Genomic DNA, 21,592 nt, shown 5'->3' with positions numbered 1-21,592 from the left:
CCTAAAATAAAAATAACATCCATGCACCATAGTCATTCCATCCAGTGTCCACGTGAGGAAAAAACCCAACAATTAACAGTTAAGATTTTTTTAGTGCTTCCTTTAATACAGATATGAACGCTGTTACAGGCCTGGCCCTTTAAGAATAATTTCCTTGTGGAGAGTTGTGTCTTTCCTCTCTGTATATCTGCACCGCCCATTGTTTTCTGCGTCCTGATTGGCTGTAGACCGTCGTCAATCAATCTCCTTCGTGCCGCCCTGCAGTGTTTCCTGTGTCCCCATTAGCTTGCTTGCATGCTAGCTTGTACATGAAATCTTCGGTTCGTCGTTGGACTGCAGCAGGAGAGGAATACTCGTGAGTGAATTAATAACTTCTTGTGTCCGCCTTTTGGAGTTGAGCATTAAAATTCAAACGAAGGCTTGAACTTTTTTGAGTGTTTAAACAAGAGAAATGTGAGAAATGTCATTTGCCTGTCAGAGACAAGTGTATAAAGTGCCGTCAGAGAAACGTTTATAGTTTGTATGGTGGGGGGTTTTACACCAAAACAGAACTCATATTACAAAACACATTTGTTCTCAATATTTTTATTTTCAGTGTTGGATGAAGCACACACCTACACAGTCAACAGAAACATACAGTAGCACTTTGAAATTATTCCACTATCATTGTAAATATTATTTTTGTAAACTGCTCATCTCATAAAATGTCATTCAATGTGTAAGTCAAGTTTTGTCATATATATACAGATATATGTAGTCAAACCTGTCTTAGCGGCCACCTGTCTATAACGGCCACTGAAAAATCCCCCGCAGAAAATATGCGTGTTATAGGCCCCGTGTATAGCGGTCACCCGTCCAACGCAGCCAGCAGCCACCCATTTTGTCTCCCTTGGTCAATATCTGACTGCATATAGCGGCCAAAATACCGACTCAAGCAGAAGCTTCATGCACGAAAAAGTTTCGTTTTTTAAGCAATGAAGCCGTCGTGTGTAGACTTTGATTACTGAGTCCTAGCTCAGTCACAATCATTCACAAGATCCACACAAACTGTCAGTTGTTCCACAGAAAAAAAAGCCGTCTTCTTACTTTGCAATGCCGCCCTGAAAAGATTCAGTGACGGCCAAAACAGTAATCTTCCCACTTGGCAATGCCGTGAATAGATTCTAAAATGGCCAAAACACCTGAATAAAACATCTAAAATTTCACTTAATTGCCGAGTAATTAGAGATTAGAAGCCCATTCAATAAGAAAGGAGCGATGGTATTGTTAGTTTACGACAATCTTCGCCCCCCTCCGCACTCTATTGTTCACGTACACACCCATTCATGACTGCTTCATGCGTATCCTTCGATCCCATTCCTCAGGCTCGTTCACTAAAATTTTTATTTTTTGCTTTTAAAATCGTGTTTAAAAAAAAATCAAAGATGGAAATTGGTGACCTTCTGCAGGACAGGAGTGAGCGTCCCGGCAGGCTGTGCCTTCTCCGGGGAGGAAGAGGCAGCCGCTTCATGCCTGGTGGCCGCGCAGCTGCACTCAATTAACATTTGTGGCGGATAAAAGGCCAGCGCCGTCGAATGTGCGGCGCTGGTTCATTGTTGTTATTGATATTACTAGTTTCCTCACCGGAGGATTCACCTACCTGTTTGTGTCAACAGAGCGTTTTCCCCCCCTGTCTCTTTTGGTTTTGCTCCAGTCTTTTTGTGAATACCTGTGCCGATTTCATTAAAGATTCCTTATTTTTGCACGCCACCGCCTCGTCTCTGCATACCGGGGGTCAAGCTTTCGGCAGCAGCAACCAAACGTGACAAAATTAATTTTTAAAAATATTTCTCGGCTACTTATATTTTTATAATTTTATTACCTTCTTTGATTTAATTTTAAAAATTATTTTTAAACACTAAATTTTTATTTTTTGTGAACATGTTAATATGTGTGCACACAAATTCAAAATGGCCACCAACCTGTCTATAGTGGCCGCTTTTGCCGTTTCCCTTCAGCGGCCGCTATAGACAGGTTTGACTGTATATGTCTATATCTGAAACGTTTTCCACTAACTTCCAAGTTCATGTGTCGGGATGTTTTAGAATCAAGTTTGTTATAGTCAACAATTATGAGGGGAAGAAAATAGAACTTACCGATTTAACCATGCAAGTTCCAAATCTGGTGTAATTAAAGAAAACAATAGTAGAACGCAATCGATGACTGCTAAGTCACTGACTAAAGTGGGGGGAGAGGGTCTGGGTCAGAGCAGATGCACAGAAAGAAAGCTGTTGCAAAGCTACATTTGCTGAGTTGAGTTCCCGTTCCAGGTGTTGTTGTCGTCCTCGCTATCCTCGTGAGTCTTGAGCTGGCAGATTTTCCCGTCTTTCTTGAAGTTCTTGGGCTGTTTCTCAGGAGGGACGGAGAGAGGGTCTCTGAGAGAGCCAAGTAGAAGATGTCATACAGTTAGTAAATTTATGATTTATGGTGACGTCGGGGGATCAGTGATGAGTTTTAACTTGGTATGGGTTACGGCTGCAACAGTAGCCCGTTTTAGGAATGATTGTGCTTGTGGTGAGATCATTCAAACCTGCAATACAAACCTGTTTATGGTGATCAAGTCTGGTGCTTGTGTGTTCTCATCAAACATTAACATTAACAATACTGACACCAGTGTAGAATATTACATGTAGGCCTGTCGTGATAATGGATATATCAATTTATCGAACTATAAAAAAACCCAAGTTGATGATTATGAGCACTAGATAAATTGGAAAGGAGTCACGAGGAAGCAGGGGAACACGACCAATTTGTATGCTCACCTGAAATACCACCCTCCTTTTCAGTTGTCCCAACTGGGAAGAATAAATACCCTTCGTGCCGACAACCAACGCTTACTGAGGCCTTTGGTCGACAATGTAAATACAAGCAAAATAGCGCAAAATGGTGCACACTCACAGAGTGGCTCACTACATTGCAAAAGTAATGCAAGCATTCAATACGGTGGAAAAGGCAACATTTCGGGAAATGTTAGAAATGTTTCACAGACAGTACGAACTGCGTGGGTCTTTTTTGTTTGCTTGTATAATGTTTTGTATTTAACACCTCTTGACATTCCGATTATAATGCTAAATACTCCTGAGTAATTAAAATGTGTTGCATTTGATACGATGTATTCGCATCATGCCATACAAATAATGAAAAAATGGTCTCTGAACTTGTGCCAAGCAAGCGACTGACTGAAGCGTACACAGGTACACTGTACTTGAGTACCATCTAGTGGTTCAAATGTCCATTACACCTCACGATCTACGAAAAATGCCATCCAAAAAATATGACGCAGTTATCGTATATCGTCGATATTTTGTAGCACAGTTATCGACCAGCACAATGTATTATCGTGACAGACCTAACCACATGTCATCGCAACGTCTTTGAATGCATCTTCTGAATGCCTTATATTAATACATTAGTTCTTTTAGCCATTTTAATGCTTTAAAATGCTCAATTTAGGCCAAAAAAAAGTGTACAATTTGATTAACTGTGCATATTTTTAGACTAACATTAGGCCGTATTCAACCACAAAACAGCATGATTTATTAATATAATTTCTTGCATGCTAATCAAGCCTGGGCAATGTCCATGGTGCTTCCGTAACTAAATAACATCAGTGTGCTTCAATTAGCTTGACATTTACACCCATGCTCACACAAAACAAACCAAGAAGAGCTCTTCAATCCAAATACCTCCCTCACTCACGGTGCAACCAAACATAACACAAGTAACACGTGGAATACACAATGTAACGGCACCACTTGGAAAATGTGTGGCTCCAAAACGCTTACACACAGGGCATGCTGGGTAACTTCCTGTTGGGCTTTTCCACGGGAATTGTTCAATGTTTTAGTCATAGCATACAGACAGTGCAGGATGAGAAACAGGCCGTAACTCACATTTTGGTTTTATCAGAGCGCGTTGCTGAGTTGGTGTGAGAGTGAGACGAGGGGAAAGATCTTCTGGATGTTTCTTGCGGTGCAGGTGCAAACATCCAAGAGCTTAGGAATCGCCATACGCTGAGAATTGGGTGGAAGAGTGTGTTCAGAACCGCCCAGATACCACCTCCCGAGGATGGAACCACTGAAGAAGCCCTGCCACACTGTTCAAGAAATATGCAACAACCACAACTAAACAAACTTGTCCTTGGTTCGTCGGATCAGGTCTACTCACAGGCACAAGGACAATGGAAGAACTTGGAGCAAGATCTAGTTCCAGTAACGTCTTATTAAAATCTTCACTGGTGAATTCCCGTCGAGGAAACATGGTGGCCATGGAGAAGTTACCATAGCGGTTTCCAACCTCCTGAGAAACAAAGAATGCACAGAAAAGGCCTTTATTATGAAGTGACGTGTTCTCAGTAGAGGGACGACGGAGCTGGGGAAGAATGACTACCATATGGGAGTTGAGATGATGCTAACAGGCACGTTTTGTAATAAAGACATGTTACGAACACAGTTGGACTCATGCAGTGTATTAATAAGATGACAAGTCATCAACACATGGGATTCTTTGTTTGGGCACTCAATTCAGCAGAATGATATGCAAACAACGACAAAAAAGAAGTTGATTTAACATTCTCATTTGAGTTTGCCAAATGATTGTGCCTAACAGGATACCGTCGTACCGTGGAATCTAAGTACAGTATGACAAAACTTGTTGTTGACTGTGTGATCCAAGATGGCTGAATAAACAAGCAATTGTGGGAGTATCGTCCGGCCACACTTTTATTAATACTGCAAGGGTGAAATAAAATGTGTTGCGTGCAATACTGTACAATACGTGTATAAAAATCTAAACAAAATTTTGGCCAACATTTTCAGAAATCGAGGTTCCACTGTATTGTTAAAGTGTTCACAAATATGATTGATGATTAAAAATCTTTTTTGGTTTGCCTAAAATCTTAGCCCTATATTTTACTCTGACAATACTACTAATCATGATCACCAAACTGAAGGCAAAAATCACAAAATCATTCATTTATATTGAGAAATTTTCAAGGCATTACTGGTACTGTTCCTTACTTTGTATCAAATCAATACCAAAAACTGCAGTATCGCCTGCCTTTAAAAAGAGAAATAGCAGCAGAGCCCAGCATCCACTCACTACTGCCACCTGCTGTTCAGATTAAATTGTAATTCAACTGTCTTCTCAGTGACATCACATTATGGGTATGACAGGGTGTCAGACTGACATGTGATTGGTGTCGTATGTTTTGACTTGTGTGCCATTGGTTAAGTCCAACAGTAACTTACTACGGCTTGTCAATAAACCTTCTACTATAGCGCCACTGTTTTGATGGCGTTCTATAGCCGAGGAAGACCAACAGCTGGAAGAGTTGGAGAAATGGCTGGGGTGAAACGCTCACAGTAAAAAGTCAAAGCTTTCAGAGACATCCAGGGCCTCTGCCTCCCAAATACTGTGGTATATATTCCTTTCACTCACCTGAACAGCAAACTGATAAGCTTCTTGCAGTTTGCTCTGAGAGGAGAACTGGTTGGTGAAGGATGATCCATCTGGGAGGCGAAACTGGAGCCTTGCAATGGTGCTGATGATGCACAGAGAGACAAAATTAACTATTGAGTAAAAACATGCATATAATAGCTGCTGTATTGAATAATCAAGCCAAATGTGTGGCATTCCAGATGCATTTTAGTGCATTTTAATATTGTTAGGAAGCAGAGTGTTCCAACTGTTGACCTTTAGAGGTTTCAGTTAGAATTAGTCTATCAAATATAATTCATAATTATTGGGAATCAACCACAGGCACTACAGGGAAATAGCCAATTAATTAATTAATTATTGTCTGTAATGTAGGTCAATAGACTGTATTATAAACTAGATAATCATATACTGTATCTCATTAATAATTTCATTTTTTACAATAGACCGAGGGCCAGTAAAAACAAGCTGCAGGCCGAAAAAAGTGCACTTTTGACCCTGGAAGGCAAAGTGTCCAGAAACAGGAGATGGAAGATGGTCTCCAGGCTCTGGCTTCTCCTTGGCACTATCCTCACTGGGCAGCAGAGGTGCTCTGCATGCCCGAATCTTCGTTTCCGTGCTGAATGCCTGGACTTTGTGTCCATTTTTTTAAATGAACACTCTCCAGGGTTGTGGAGGTGCATGGCAACGCCGAATGCACTCTTAATGTCCCTCATTTTTAATGTGTACCATGTAAGAAATCTGTACACACCTGTGCCAAACCGAAAAAAAAAAATCTAAATACAAATATGAATGTACTGTTATTGAAAATTTCAGTGTGGTCAACTTTGTGAACATTCCTGTCTGTTCAGTAGGGACTAATACATACAAGTAGGATCCACATTTTAAAGCTGGCAAGTTTACCTCCTTTGCCTCACAACAGCGGCCTTCCTTGCTTCCTCCTCCGCCTGTTCGGCCTGCTGTGCTACTTTCTTAGCCTTTTCTTCCAAGAATTTGGCATAAATGGCTGCTCTTTCCGCTCGGCACTGCAAAACAGAGGCAACAAAGATGTGACTTCAGTGATAATGATTCCATGGGTACAAGAAAATAATAAAACAACCGCTATTTTTCCCCCCACACAGCCCCAAATCATAAATGGCACCCCTGCGTACCATAATAGCTAATGGGCTCTTACTATGCACATTTGCAACCTTACCTCATCTTCTAATGCAGTTTTTTGCTTGCCCTCCGGTTTGTTTACTCTTGCAGGAAAAAAAAAAATCAGTTACCTTGACAACAGATGTATAGGTAATATACACTATTAATTAGATGTACTAACAAATAAGGGAATTAAGAACTGAAAAATGTCAACTAAAATTAAGTTTAAATATTTAGTGAGTTTGAATGTGTGCTGTTACCTTTCCACTTTTGCATCCGGGTTTGTTTCATCTGGACAACATAAACTGGTATCTGGACATCCATTCTCTGCAGCTGACTGGCTGCAGGCAGCAGCTATGATCGAAAGCATTGAGCAAAAACAAGAACAGAAAACAGCAATTCATTGAAATTGTCTCCAATTCATACAAATAATTTATGTATGTATGAAGTTTATTTATTTTTGTCTCTTGGTGTTTCCCATCCTGAGTAACCAGTCCAAGTCAATCACATGCTTAATTTGGCTTAGTTTTCACACTGGTTGCCTTGAAAGACTTACAGTACCTTCACATCCCTGTCCAGGCTCTAAGCCTTCCACTGCTTCCTCTGTTGATATGGTGGACACAGATGCAACAAAGGGTGCAGCCAGGGTAGGTTGCGTTGCGCTGATCACAGGAGCCGTTGCTTCCTGTTGCTGCTTACCAATTTGCTGAGCGTGCATCTGAAGAAGTACAAAAACAATTTAGCAGTTACAATATCACTGATAAGTTAGCTGCTATTCGACCTTACAACTCAATATCGAACTTGAGAAAGCAGTGCGGTAGCAATGCAACAGCTGCATTCCTACCTGCTTCACTTTGTTGATTCTAATCTCAAGTTCTGTGGCAGACACGCTGCCGGCGATGACCTCCAAGGGGATACCATTCTCTCCAATAAAGAAACTGGAGGGAATGCACACCACTGGATCTTTATCCAAAAGCTGTTAAAGAATAAACTGCTGGCAAATGACATGTCATCCTGCTACACTTCAAAACAACATTTAAAGACAGTATGACATAAATCAGACAAGGGATGGAACATGATAAAAAGATACAAATCTGGGAGAACTGCACACAAGTATCACTGTTGGAATAAAAAAAAAAACAGAAATGTCACACTCCATAGATACACATAACAAAAAAGATAAACATTTCAGAAATGTCCTATTGTTATTCAGCACGTAGTATGTATTGCATGCATCGGGTTTAGATTAAGCCTCATCTATTCAGTTTTTTTTTTTTTAATATATACAAGCATATCCCCAGCTAGTTGTCCCTTTTAGGTGAAAACAGCCCCATGTATATCTCCCCATGCGAAAAAGGAAAGCATCAAAAGCATTTTTCCTGCCTTTTGCTTTAAACGTATGCCAACTTTGTACTTAACGTCTCGTTATTGACTGTATGCGCGTGCACAATTCGGACATGTGCTTGTGCACGAGCCGTGAGCGAGTGACAGCCATTACCACCACGCCCACTTTTCGGGCCGAACGACAAATCCCTTTCAGTTTGACTGGTAATTGTGAAGAATATAGACATGTTTGTCCAGTCTCTTCTCTGAAACCACACTTGGAAACGCATGCTAGCCGGGGGTGGTGGTGGTATACTTTTCGTGTGAAAAAACCTGTGCCATTTGGAGTCAAGGAGGGATAGCACTTTGAAGATAATCAGTTAATCTAAGTTATTTTTAATTACATTCACGGAGTGATGACCTTCATGTCAGTTACCTCTTGGCGTCGACTTTAACGGCCACACAACCGTTGTGAGCAGTCTCTGAGACGTCCTCCCAGCTGGACATCAAGTTTGCAGATTGTTCATCTTCCCCTACAAGCAGAGAATACAGTGGGCAACCATTGCCGGTCGTCTTAAATGATGACATAACTTAATCTCGGAAGACACGTCTCATGGCAGCGATCAATGACATCCTCATATATCTTCTAAGCAAACTCAATACAAAAACACTCTTTTTTTCTATCTTTGATTACAGGTGTTAAGTTACAGATGTTAAGTTACAAATACGGATTCTTTAGTTGCCCCGGGTGGCTATTTGACGAATATCTACAAATGTAGGTCTTAAACAAAGCTTATTTCGGCATAAAATGGAAGCACATACCAACAATGACGACGACAAAGACAAAACTCCGCTGTTTTGCCAAATTAATGGCATCGGGAATGCTGCCATTAAACCAAAACATTATTTCATAAGGCTCGAGCCTGCTTTGGTGTTGCTGCTTTTACTGCGCGTACGCATGCGCAAACGTCTTCTTCTGCTTCTTAATTTTCTTCTTCTACTGCTTCTTCTTCGTCATACCAGTGTTGCAGTACTTTTTGTAGAAGAAGACGAACGAGGAAGAAGAAAACAACAACAGCAACGATATGTCTGCAACTGCTGCTGATGTGAGTTCATATATATATACAATAAACAATTACATGAGAATAATGTAGAACTTGAGGCCCTTATTTCCTTATAAGCTCTGTACATGTGTGTCCATTTTTTGCAGTCCGAATCCGAGGTATTCGAGATCACCGATTTCACCACCGCGTCAGAGTGGGAAAGGTATTCTATCTTTAAACCACTTTGCATTTATATAGGTTTACTTTAACATAAGCATTTGGTACCAGTTTTGATCATCTGTATAATTCTATGGGCATGATAAAGCTATGTAAGAAGATAAACTTCAACCAAAATCATCATAACCTTTGCCTCATGTCCAACATCATGTCATGTCCAGCATTTATCATGTACAGTATTCACCTACATTGATTAGCCATGAGTTATAAGTAAAAATAATTATAATTAATAATTTGGTTAGTTAAAGTTCATTGCACTGGGAGTTTGTTTACTATTTGGGCCAGCTACAAAAAAATAAAAAAGGATATCTTAAATATTTGTAAATACTGTATTAAATCATCTGTGCTACTGGAATAATTGGTGTAAAATGCCTGTAAGGCATTATAATAGGATCTCCAATTACTTCACTTCTGCTGAAAGTAAACCCAATTTTCCTTATTTCAAGGTTTGTGTCAAAGGTTGAAGAGGTGCTAAATGAATGGAAGCTAACTGGAAACTCTAAGAGGAGGTTATCCAGAGAAAAGGTAATTGGATTTAGTTGTTTCGCTTAACACCACTATTTGTTAGTGTGACAGTGCTCTCTCATACCTTCTTCCAACCCAGGGTGATTATACAAGTGGCATCTGGGTAGAGCAATCTCAGGAAATTAATTTTGTGGATTTTAAATTCTCCATAACCCACTACGCCCTGGCACAAGAGCCGAACGACAATGCAAATGATGACTTGGAGGAAGGTATGATCAACGTCTTCTATTATTTTGTATCAATTATCAAACTCAAATCTAAACTGAAGTCTACTTTAAAGTCTGTTTTTAAAAACCTGTGCATTTTAGAGTGGGAACAGTGTATATTATTTGTTACCAGAAGCGTTAAATCATTATTGATAGATTACCGATGACACTTCATAGCAAAAAGGTTGCAGCCCGCTGCTCTAGAAAACACCGAGCATTTAAGTAAGAGGCCTTCCATTTGACGCTTACTTTGGGATATTTTGTTATTTCCAGATGACGTTCCTGTTGCAATGCAGGACCTTCTGTGCACAAATAATGACTTCCCCCCCCGAGCCCACTGCTTGGTCAGATGGTGAGTTCTAGCATCTATTTTATCTATTGTACATTTTCTAAAGGCGCTTCAAACTATCAAGAAAGGTCTCTGTCAATGTCTAATGACATACATTAACCATGTGGGACGATGGGGTAGGAAACAGGGACATAATAATAATAATACATTTAGTTTATTTAATTTATAAGGATGTTTTACAAGCTACAGATGGAACAACAATAGATCAGGTGGGTTTTGAGTCGGGGTTTGAAAAGAAACAAAATTCACATTTAAAAGATGCATGTTTCTGTTTCTGGTGACAGGTACGGTATTCGAGAGTTTGTGGTCATTTCTCCTGGAACCAACGTTGAGGCTATCATCAGCGAGTCAAAGTGCAATTTGCTTCTAAGCTCCATCTCGGTTTCTTTGGTCAACAGTGGCTGGTGAGAAACCATCAACACCTAATAATATAACATAATATTGTTCATTCACAAAAAATATGAAAACATGTTACCTTTGTTCCACTCTGTGTTTTCCACTCTGAAAACACACATATATATATAAAACATATATGTGTATATACACACACACACACACACACACACACACACACACACACAGATATATATACATATTATACAGGGTTTCCCAAAAAAACGTATACACACTTTAAATAATTGTAAACTAGTTGTTTATTAGAATTTGTTAAATTTTCAAAATGCAATGGAATCTACAAACATAATTTTATTGTTTTGTCACTGCCTTTTCTCAAACTGACGTCCCTTCTGGTCCAGGCACTGCTGACAACGCAAAGTGATGGAACCGCACACATGACCAAACGATTCCATTGGTTGCGTGCGTTCACGTTCAATGACTGCTCTCAATTTAGCAACTATTGCAGATCTCATAGCGTAGACTTTGTCTTTTAGGTATCCCCATTAAAAAAAAGTCTAGTGGTGTTAGGTCTGGTGAACAAGGAGGGTATTTGATGAAACTCCTCCCTCCAATTCACCAATTCACTCCAATTCAAGATCTCATCAAGGAAGGATCTGACATTGCGATGGTATCCTGGGGATGCCCCATCTTGCTGAAAATGTTAATTGGTTCCAGACCTGACCGGGATAAGTGAACTTCCTTGTTCATACATCAAATATTTTCACAGTTAAGAGCATAGAAAACCTGTTCATGACCTTCTAAATATAGTTTTTAACATTAGTATAGCCCTCTAGATACTGTATGAAATAACACCCCTATAATCACCTTTTCACTTATATTACCCAATATAGTAATGGTAAATGGTCTTTGACTTGTGTAGCGCTTTTCCACCTCCAAGGCACTCAGCACTTTAAACAAATTTACCTGCTGATGACGGAGTATCTTCACCAAGGACACTTTGACACGATCACGGGAGGATCGAACCCGCAAACTTCAGGTTGGGAGCTGACCACTCTACAACCAAAGCCAAGCCGCCCCATGGTAGACTTAATCAGACAAAAAAAAAGACTAAATAAGCCATTTAAGACATAAATAAGTCTCTTGCTCGTGTGTGTTGCTGTTAATGTGTTTGGGGAACTGTGTATGGGGCGGACAGGAAGTGACCTTTTGGGTTCAGAGTTGAATTTCAGCTTCGCGTTGGTTACAGCCACAACAGTAGCTCGTGTTTTTATTAGGTATTTTTTATTAGGGATTATTGTGCCTCTCCTCCCTGAGCTACCACCTTAGCGTGGTGGAGGAGTTTGCATGTCACGATGATCCTAGGAGCTAAGTTGTCAGGGGTTTTATGCCCCTGGTAGGGTCACCCACGACAAACAGGTCCTAGGTGAGGGACCAGACAAAGAGTAGCTCAATAGACCTCTATGACGATAAAAAACATTGGACCACGTTTTCCCTTGCCCGGACGCGGGTCCCCGGGGCCTACGCCCATGGGGCCCGGCTGGGCACAACCTAAAGAGACAACATGGGTCCCTCCTCGAATGAGCTCACTGCTCATAGGAGGGGCCAAAGGGGTCGGGTGCAGAGTGAGCTGGGTGGCAGCCGAAGGCGGGGACCTTGGCAGTCCGATCCTCAGCTACAGAAACTAGCTCTTGGGACGTGGAATGTCACCTCTCTGGTAGGGAAAGAGCCTGAGCTGGTGCATAAGGTTGAGAGGTTCCTGCTAGATATAGTCGAACTCACCTCAACGCGCAGCAAGGGCTCTGGAACCAGTCCTCTTGGGAGGGGATGAACTTTGTTCCACTCTGGCGTTGCCAGCAGTGAGAGGCGACGGGCAGGGGTGGCAATTCTTGTTGCGCCCCGGCTTGTGGCCTGTATGTTGGAGTTTAACCCGGTGAACGAGAGGGTAGTTTCCCTCCTCCTTCAAGTGGAGGGACGGGTCCTGACTGTTGGTTGTGCTTATGCGCCAAACAGCAGTTCAGAATACCCACCCTTTTTGGAGTCTCTAGAGGAAGTACTGGAGAGTGCTCCCTCAGACGATTCCCTTGTTCTGCTGGGAGACTTCAACGCTCACGTTGGCAGCGACAGTGAGACCTGGATTGGCGTGATTGGGAGGAACGACCCCCCTGATCTGAACCTGAGCGGTGCTTTGTTATTGGACTTCTGTGCTCGTCACAGATTGTCGATAACAAACACTTTGTCCAAGCGTAAGGGTGTCAACATGTGCACCAGGACACCCTGGGCCGCACTTCCATGATTGACTTTATGGTCGTATCATAGGACTTGCGGCCATATGTTTTGGACACTTGGGTGAAGAGAGGGGCAGAGCTGTCAACTGATCACCACCCGGTGGTAAATTGGCTCCGATGGTGGGGGAGGATGCCGGTCAGACCTGCCAGGCCCAAACGTATTGTGAGGGTCTGCTGGGAACGACTGGCAGAGTCCCCTGTCAGAAGGAGTTTCAACTCCCACCTCCGGGAAAGCTTCGACCATGTTCCGAGGGAGGTGGCGGACATTGGTGGACACCAGTGGTGAGGGATGCCGTCAAGATGAAGAAGGAGTCCTATCCTTTTTGGCTCATGGGACTCCGGAAGCAGCTGACAGGTATCGGCAGGCCAAGCGGTCTGCGGCTCTGGCAGTCGCTGAGGCAAAAACTCGGACATGGGAGGAGTTCGGGGAAGCCATGGAGAACGACTTCCAGACGGCTTCGAAGACATTCTGGACCACCATTCGGCGTCTCAGGACGGGGAAGCAGTGCAAAGTCAACACCGTGTATGGTGGGGATGGTGTGCTGCTGACCTCGACTCGGGATGTTGTGGATCGGTGGAAAGAATACTTCGAAGACCTCGTCAATCCCACCGACACGTCTTCCTATGAGGAAGCAGAGCCTGGGGACTCCACGGTGGGCTCTCTTATCTCTGGGGCTGAGGTTGGTGAGGTTGTCAAAAAGCTCCTCGGTGGCAGGGCCCCGGGGGTGGATGAGATCCGCCTGGAGTTCCTTAAGGCTATGGATGCTGTAGGCATGTCTTGGTTGACACGACTCTGCAGCATCGCGTGGACATCGGTGACATGACCTCTGGATTGGCAGACAGGGGTTGTGGTCCCCCTTTTTAATAAGGGGGACCGGAGGGTGTGTTCCAACTATTGTGGAATCACACTCCTCAGCCTCCCTGGTAAAGTCTATTCAGGGGTTCTGGAGAGGAGGATCCGCCGGATAGTTGAATCTCGGATTCAGGAGGAGCAGTGTGGTTTTCGTCCTGGTCGTGGAACTGTGGACCAGCTCTACACTCTCAGCAGGGTCCTTGAGGGTGCATGGGAGTTTGCCCAACCAGTCTACATGTGTTTTGTGGACTTGGAGATGGCATTCGACCGTGTTTCTTTGAGGAATTCTGTGGGGAGTGCTCCGGGAGTTTGGGGTATCGGAGCAGCTAATTCAGGCTGTTCGTTCCCTGTATGACCGGTGTCAGAGTTTGGTTCGCATTGCCGGCAAATAGTCGGACCGGTTTCCAGTGAGGTTTGGACTCCGCCAGAGCTGCCCTTTGTCACCAATTCTGTTCATTATTTTTATGGACAGAATTTCTAGGCACAGCCAGGGCGTTGAGGGGTTCCGTTTTGGTGGCTGCAGTATTGTGTCTCTGCTTTTTGCAGATGATGTCCTGCTGGCTTCATCGAGCCGTGAACTTCAACTTGCACTGGATCGGTTCGCGGCCGGGATGAGAATCAGCACCTCCAAGTCCGAGTCCAAGGAAAAGGGTGGAATGCCATCTCCGGGTTGGGGATGAGATCCTGCCCCAAGTGGAGGAGTTCAGGTACCTTGGGGTCTTGTTCACGAGTGAGGGAAAGATGGAACGCGAGATCGACAAGCGAATTGGTGCGGCGTCTGCAGTGATGCGGACTGTACATCGGTCTGTTGTGGTGAAGAGAGAGCTAAGCCGAAAGGCAAAGCTCTCAATTTACCCATCGATCTACGTTCCTACCCTCACCTATGGTCATGAGGTTTGGGTAGTGACCGAAAGGACAAGATTGTGGGTACAAGCGGCCGAAATGAATTTTCTCCATAGGGTGGCTGGGCTCTCCCTTAGAGATAAGGTGAGAAGCACTGTCATCCGGGAGAGACTCGGAGTACAACCGCTACTCCGCCGCATTGAGAGGAGCCAGATGAGGTGGCTTGGGCATCTGGTCAGGATGCCTCCCGGACGCCTCCCTGGGTAGGTGTTCAGGGCAAGTCCGACCGGTAGAAGGCCTCGGGGAAGACCCAGGACACGTTGGAGAGACTATGTCTCCCAACTGGCCTGGGAACGCCTCGGGATCTGCCGGGAGGAGCTGGACGAAGTGGCCGGGGAGAGGAAAATCTGGGCCTCCCTGCTTAGGCTTCTGCCCCCATGACCTGATTTCGGATAAGCGGTAGAAGATGGATGGATGGATGGATTATTGTACCTGTTGTAAGATAATTCAAACTTGCAATAAAAGCCTGTTGTTCTGGCGATAAGTCTGGTGCTTGTGTGTCTCACCGAACATTACAGTAACATTACTGACACATAGTGACCAGTGTAGAATACTACATATCGTCATGTCTTTGAATGCATCTTCTGAATGCCTTATATTTCTATTTTAGTTCATTTATCAATTTTGTGCTTGAAAATGCATAACATTTGCTTAAGTATGCATGTTTTTCACTATTAATTCGCCGCATTCAACCACGAAACAGCATGATTTATTCATTCATATATTTTTGAAAAGCCACAAAATTCGAAGTGCAAAGTGGTGAGAGATTACTGTATATAATTTTCTATTCATTGAAATTAGTATGTCAAAAAATATGTTTGCAGAAGGCTTATGTCTCATAGATTGCATGATAATTGCACAGGTGTTCATTATGGTGGTGACAACATGTAAAAGTTTATTTTATTTTAAAGAAATGTCTGCATGTCTGTCTCCAGTTAATGATCTATATTTTCCTCTGTGAACAATTAACAAAGGTCTGCTGATGTTAAATGCACTCTACTTACCAGTCAAGATTGTTACTTCTAGAAAAAAAATAGAAGGGTGATAAAAAGAAGTAGTACTAGCCTATCACGGAAAATGTACTGATTTGCACTTTGACCTCATCTCCTGTCGATCTTGTGTAGGATTGAATTCAAAATTGTTTTTGCTCAGAGAAAAAAAAATCTTAAAATTCGCCAAATTCTTGCTATTGTCCTTGTTTTGCAAGATGTGTCATACAACAATTTAGACAATTATGATACAATTACCCATTATACATAACAGCTGCTCGGTCACGCTGGTCTTCAGATAAGGTAAAATATTAGTTACGTTGAATATTTCTAATTATTATTGCTTGTTTCTTTTGTCCTCTACCATCAGCCAAGTCCCCATGTTTGTGCAGATTCAGCAAAAGTGGAGGCGAATGTACGCCGGTGAATGCCAGGGACCGAGTGTCCGTACTGAATTTGAGATGGTACACCTTCGCAAGGTACCAAGCCAGTACAACCACCTGTCTGGCCTTCTGGACATCTTCAAATCAAAATCAGTAAGTCTCAAAATGTTAAGAAGCGTTACAGTCAAATTGCTGTGGTGTTTTGTAACTGTAGCGAACAATTATTGTAAAACAAAACGAATAGTTTGTAAATTTACGTGAGAAATTATAGATTTTTTTTCTGTTGTAGCAGTGCTTCCTGCAAATACATTTTCTATTGTGTTTATTTCTCTTTTAAATAGTTTGTAGCTGGTATGTTTGTGTCATGCTGCTTTTTGCTCAGATTGAATGCCCAATACAATACAGTAATTTTCATACTCAGTCGCAATAATGTGTTTTGTCACAATTCTTTTCTTGTTAGGGATATACCATGTACCCCTTACCTCCAATCAACATTGCAATCCGTTTTACCTACGTTCTTCAGGACTGGCAACAGTATTCATGGCCACTCCAGCCCCCAGGTAGGAACACATAATGATAATTACATTTTTGACCTCAAATGAACTCTCCAACTGTACTGAGTTGCATGTATACGATCCAGGCATCAGTTGTTTCTTTTTAGGCTTGTTTTATGGCTATTTTAATCACGGTGTCAAAATGTTTATTACTATAGAAGTAGTTTGCAGTGGTGAACAGGTGGCCCTTGGTCTATGACTGCGGTGTAAGTTGGAACTCATACCTAAATTAACACCTATGTCACTCAATATACACATTACACATGGAGGACATATGAAATAGAGTAACAAAAAAGGTTAAATACAAAAAACAGTAAGAAAAAAGAGAGAACCACTCTTGCTTTTATCCCTGTGGTTGTCTCGCACACTGAAAAGGGCGTTGCAAGGAAGGGCGAGAGAAAGGCTTTTTGGGAAGAGGATGTCTCAATAATGAGACCACTTCGCTGCTGAGTTATCACTGTCCATTTCATAGTTGAAAATCCTTTCACATGCGCATGAATACTATCTTTTTCCTTTCGGTTGTGATCACACGCACATTAGTAGTTCTTTCTTTTCGTCTTTGTGCAGTATTAATCATTTATGGGAGTAACTTTGTAATATTGAACTTCGTAAAACGAGGGCAGCGCGCCAAAGAGAAGAAGTGACATTAGACTTTGTAAATGGCTCTTCTGCGACGCCGATTTAATAATGCCGTTTAAGCAATGCATCATCAATTATCTCAGATAACTTTTGCTTTTGCTACCTAGTAACTTGAACACCTCATACTTCAATTTTTTTGAATGTACAACTGTTTAAATGTGCTTTTTGGCAGACTTTGATAACCTTCTTAAAGGTGAGGTGGGAGTGGAGGAGTTTGGGAAGCTTCCGTTTGGAGCATGTGAGGAAACAATAAGGTAAAATGATCTGTTACATTCTAAAAGTGTGTACAATATCATAATATTTGCATTGTTTTTAATGGAGTTGAACAGTTGCAGGTGCAGAAGTGTTAGGACTTTTGCCTTCATACATGACTGCAATGAGTCACATTGTGACTGAAGTTTCAGCTTTGTTTTATTGTTTATTTATATTTATATCATGCAGGGTACCTTTGTTTTCATGGTCTGAAAAGGATTTGGTCAATTATCTCACAAGAGGTTAGCAGGCCAGGTGAGGTAAAATGCCTTCAAGACATGAAGCAGATAAGTCTGGAGCTGTGTTGAGTTAGCAAAATCATTAGGAAGGAATGATGAAAATTCTCATTAGTACTACATTCTGAGAAAGAAAGCAAGAACGGGTGAGTGCGTGCTGTGGTTAGTTTTTAACCTAATTTCAATAGTTTTGTTTTTTTTGTCAAATCCATTTTTATGTATGAAGGGCAAAATAATATACTACTGCGTCAAACTATGTTCTTTTTTACCCCCCCCAAAAAACAAAAATAACTGATCATCTTTTCCCGGTGAAGTGAGCTTCAGCTATCAACCACGTGGCCTGACTTGACGGAAGGCACAGTTTTGGACAATGATGTCTACAGGTAAATAAGTCTATCTTTCCTCTTGCATCAGTGTTTTGTAATGTCTTTCTACCATGCATAATATTAGTTACCACATCACATAGTGGTGACAGGAAATGTAAAAAAAAAATTAAAAAGTAATTAATTGCAAGCATCTTACAAGAACCGACTCCTTGATGGGGTCTATCCGATTATATTTGAATACTGACAGGATCTATAATATAATTGATGACTCTAGGCAAGGATTTGAGTTTCATCAGTGAATGTTGGCCGAGTGTGGTGGTGGACCATTGGCTTTTGCCATTGAACACAAATTGCTATAATCTGTTCTGGAACACGAGATTTTCCCAGTACTTGACTGTGTGTATGCGGTCTCTAGTGGCGCCACCTACAAGGGAAAAAAAATATTAAAATGTCATAATTACTAAGGGTGTCATGAGATGAGATGATATGCGAGATTGGGTCTACAAGGACGAGAAGAGATTTTAACTTTACTTTTAAGAAAAGTGCAATGAACAAATGTGACAATATATTGCAATCTGTTAATATCATTTCTACTACATTACACTCTTCTGCAATCTGTGCGTATGCTACTGGCCCCGCCTCCACCCATCGAGACAAAGAGACTGTATGACTGACAAAAAGGGCTCACTCTGTTTATGCCATTGTTGCTTAAATGAACAAATGTGTAAGGTGCTAAAACCAATGCACAGAGTGAACTCGCTTCCTGCCCGTTTCGAGGCGAGAGACAAGGAAAACAGACACGCATGCAAATGGCAATGAGTTCATTTTCATTTATTGTGTGATGAATACATTTATTGTCGTCCCAGGCCTAGTGCCCACGAGACATTTTTTTTTCTGCATAAGAAATTTTAATCTCGCGAGATCTTGTGACACCCCAAATTAGTATTTTTGTCTTTTCAACATAAGGTGTGGGTGAAACTTTGCTGTGACACACTGACTGCCTCGGTAGAGTTTTGAAATATGAGCACCTTCCACCATTGCGTCCAATTGACATGAAATCTGGTATGCAAGTTCATCACGATGGTAGCACCGAAATCGTCAAGGAACATGTGATGTAATAGTGGGAATTTCAGCTCTTTTAAGTGAGGCGGTTTTCCTCATCTTGCCAGCTTGCTTGTGTGAGTAACCCCGAGGTCCCCCTTCTGCTTAGTGTCTACACATCTGCCGCCACACATTTCGGTCAACCATGCATTAAAAAAAGACAAACAAAAAAGACGAGAAAAAACAACGCCTCGTTCGCTTCAAAGAGCCAGGTCTGAGAGCCATTTTGTTCTCGACCAACATATTACTATGACGCTAGAAGCTCAGGTAGTCTGTCATTTTGGTGTGAAGGTGCCATTTGTCCTGAAACACGAAACTCCCTTAACTCCATCTTCTCCAACATTGCTGTGTATGAACAAAGTTTTACCCTGAAGGGATTCATACATCATGTTTTACAAGTTCTTATTGTTTTTGTTCCCCAAATATGTGCGACCTGTATTATCTTTGTTGTTATAATTTATACATGTCTTTTCCTGATTTGACAGTGATCTTGACCCTCTACATGCGCCTCACTGGTCAGTCCGAGCCAGGGCAGTTGAAAATCCTCAGTGTTTACTGGGTAAGACGTGCCATTTGGTCAGATTTGTGATTTTCTACAGAAAAACATTTTATACATTATTCATATTAGCACTTTAAATTATTATAATTATTGCTATACGCTAGGCTAGGGAAGTGTACGCTAGAGCACGATACAGAGCACTCACACTGGGAGAGTTAGACTTGGATGAGCATGGTGCCCATTGCCTAGTTTTAGCGTCCCCTTAACAACATTGTTGTTCAGGTTAAAAGTTTGATTCAATTTTATTTAAGGTTTAATTTCCTATGCAGGTGACTTGCTGACAGAGTTCTTTAAGCTATGTGGAAGGAAGGAAACAACAGAAGAGGTTCTTGGAAGAGGATTGGCTGAGGAGGAGGGAAAAGGTGGGGTTGACGCTTGCTGTCTTTACTACTATTCTCATTAAACTTGTGTGTACTGTATGTGAATTTGTACTGTTTGTGTATTACGCAATCTTTATAGTTTCTACACAAACATTATTTACTAGATGTATTCAAACTGCGAGTCCAAGATCATCAAGTCGAGTCCAAGATCATCATTGTGCTTGTCTTTGTATTATAGACAACACATAATCAACATTAGCACATAGGTTCTCCTTCTTCTTCTTTGGCGTTCATCTCCTTTCTTCTTTTGGAGTAAATGTCGGATGGCAAACTACCTCATTTGTGTGTTACTGCCAACTACTGGGCTGAAGTGTGGAGCAGAGGTTTGTCAGCAATAAGAAATATTCAATAATAAAATAAAATCATCACTCAAAATTGTCCATAGGTATGAAAGTGATTGTTAATGGATGTTTGTCTATATGTCCCTTGCGATTGGCTGGCGACCAGTCCAGGGTGTACCTCGCCTCTTGCCCATAGTCAGCTGGGATAGGCTCCAGCATACCCCCATGACCCAAATGAGGATGGAGCGGCATAGAAAATGAATGAATGAATGAATAAAATCGACAAATTAACTGATCACACGAGCAGATGACAGATGTACTCGCAATGTCTCGAATCAGGATTTGCTGTAGTCTTACATAATTAGCTTTTTGTTTGACATTTAAAGTACATTTCTCACAAAAATATGGGTTCATTTTCAAATTGAACAACCTTTCGGGCATTGAATTGACCACTTTTCACTGACTCACGTTATTACATCAGTCTGTGTGCTTGGGTTAGTATTATGTACTGTACACAGTCCATTTGTCAGTTAATATAAATGCTCTGGCAGTTCATTGATAATGAATGCGCGTTCAGATGGTACATATCACATGTGACTCTAAAATGTGTTGTTTTTCCTTTCCAGATGGCGATATCACCTCTGCTTTATCAAAGCTGACAGAACCCGCTGCATCAGTGCCAATCTCCAAACTGTCTGTGTCCAACATGATGCACAATGCTCGAAGGCACATTCGGCGTCATAGACTAACTGATGAGTCCCCACTTAGCGCTGATATTCTTAACTCTATTCTTCAGGTAAATGGTGTGGTGATTTTTATTTTTTTCAAAACGTCACAAAATATGCTTGGTAGGCAATTAAAAAAATAAAAAATAAAATAAAATAAAAAATATATATATCTATATATATATGTAAATGTAAATATTCAAGGAACAGTTTAGTATGCACAAAAAAATGATGGAATTGTTGAAATAACAGACTAGAGAAGGGATTATTGGGGTTATTGACTACATTAGTGCACATTTCAGAACATGTGCAATGTTTTTTTTTTTATTTTTTATTTTTTTAAGCCAAATTCCTAAAAGAAGTTTGGCAGTCAAAAACCCTACATCAACAATCTATCACAGTTGTTAAAAGGCGGAAAGGAATGAACAACACACACTGAGCTTTGTGAAGTATTTATGTGACATGGAACACATA

The 21,592-nt window shown here is 41.5% G+C and overlaps 2 protein-coding genes across 4 annotated transcripts in view; one reads left to right on the top strand and one right to left on the bottom strand.

Annotated features, from left to right (window-relative positions):
* Positions 1–281: 281 nt before the first annotated feature.
* Positions 282–21,592, top strand: part of rab3gap1 (RAB3 GTPase activating protein subunit 1) — a 34,185-nt gene continuing 12,874 nt past the window's right edge. The window contains exons 1-14 of one of the 3 annotated variants that reach the window (XR_008572397.1): positions 282–355; positions 8,959–9,041; positions 9,146–9,201; positions 9,662–9,740; positions 9,820–9,949; positions 10,220–10,298; positions 10,580–10,699; positions 16,053–16,218; positions 16,526–16,625; positions 17,431–17,512; positions 18,061–18,129; positions 19,659–19,732; positions 20,002–20,094; positions 21,020–21,189. Coding sequence is in view for 2 of the 3 variants with exons in the window: in XM_054786531.1 (XP_054642506.1) it covers positions 9,021–9,041; positions 9,146–9,201; positions 9,662–9,740; positions 9,820–9,949; positions 10,220–10,298; positions 10,580–10,699; positions 16,053–16,218; positions 16,526–16,625; positions 17,431–17,512; positions 18,061–18,129; positions 19,659–19,732; positions 20,002–20,094; positions 21,020–21,189 (1,239 nt within the window). In the remaining variant the exon portion in view is untranslated. Of the gene's footprint in view, positions 356–8,958; positions 9,042–9,145; positions 9,202–9,661; positions 9,741–9,819; positions 9,950–10,219; positions 10,299–10,579; positions 10,700–16,052; positions 16,219–16,525; positions 16,626–17,430; positions 17,513–18,060; positions 18,130–19,658; positions 19,733–20,001; positions 20,095–21,019; positions 21,190–21,592 lie in introns of those variants that run through there. The other 2 variants (XM_054786531.1, XM_054786532.1) reach the window with 2 other exon arrangements.
* Positions 576–8,918, bottom strand: ubxn4 (UBX domain protein 4). The gene is made up of 12 exons (XM_054786533.1): positions 8,758–8,918; positions 8,372–8,468; positions 7,703–7,731; positions 7,457–7,575; positions 7,174–7,330; positions 6,873–6,966; positions 6,671–6,716; positions 6,379–6,500; positions 5,479–5,581; positions 4,207–4,338; positions 3,933–4,135; positions 576–2,414 (listed from the first exon to the last, which is right to left on the bottom strand). Exons 1-12 carry the CDS (start codon positions 8,837–8,839, stop codon positions 2,279–2,281), a joined length of 1,320 nt encoding a protein of 439 aa, XP_054642508.1. The 5' UTR covers positions 8,840–8,918; the 3' UTR covers positions 576–2,278.

Source organism: Dunckerocampus dactyliophorus, chromosome 9 (assembly GCF_027744805.1).
Source record: "Dunckerocampus dactyliophorus isolate RoL2022-P2 chromosome 9, RoL_Ddac_1.1, whole genome shotgun sequence".
NCBI classification, from domain to species: Eukaryota; Metazoa; Chordata; class Actinopteri; order Syngnathiformes; family Syngnathidae; genus Dunckerocampus; species Dunckerocampus dactyliophorus.
This window is presented reverse-complemented; position numbering and strand designations above follow the sequence as displayed.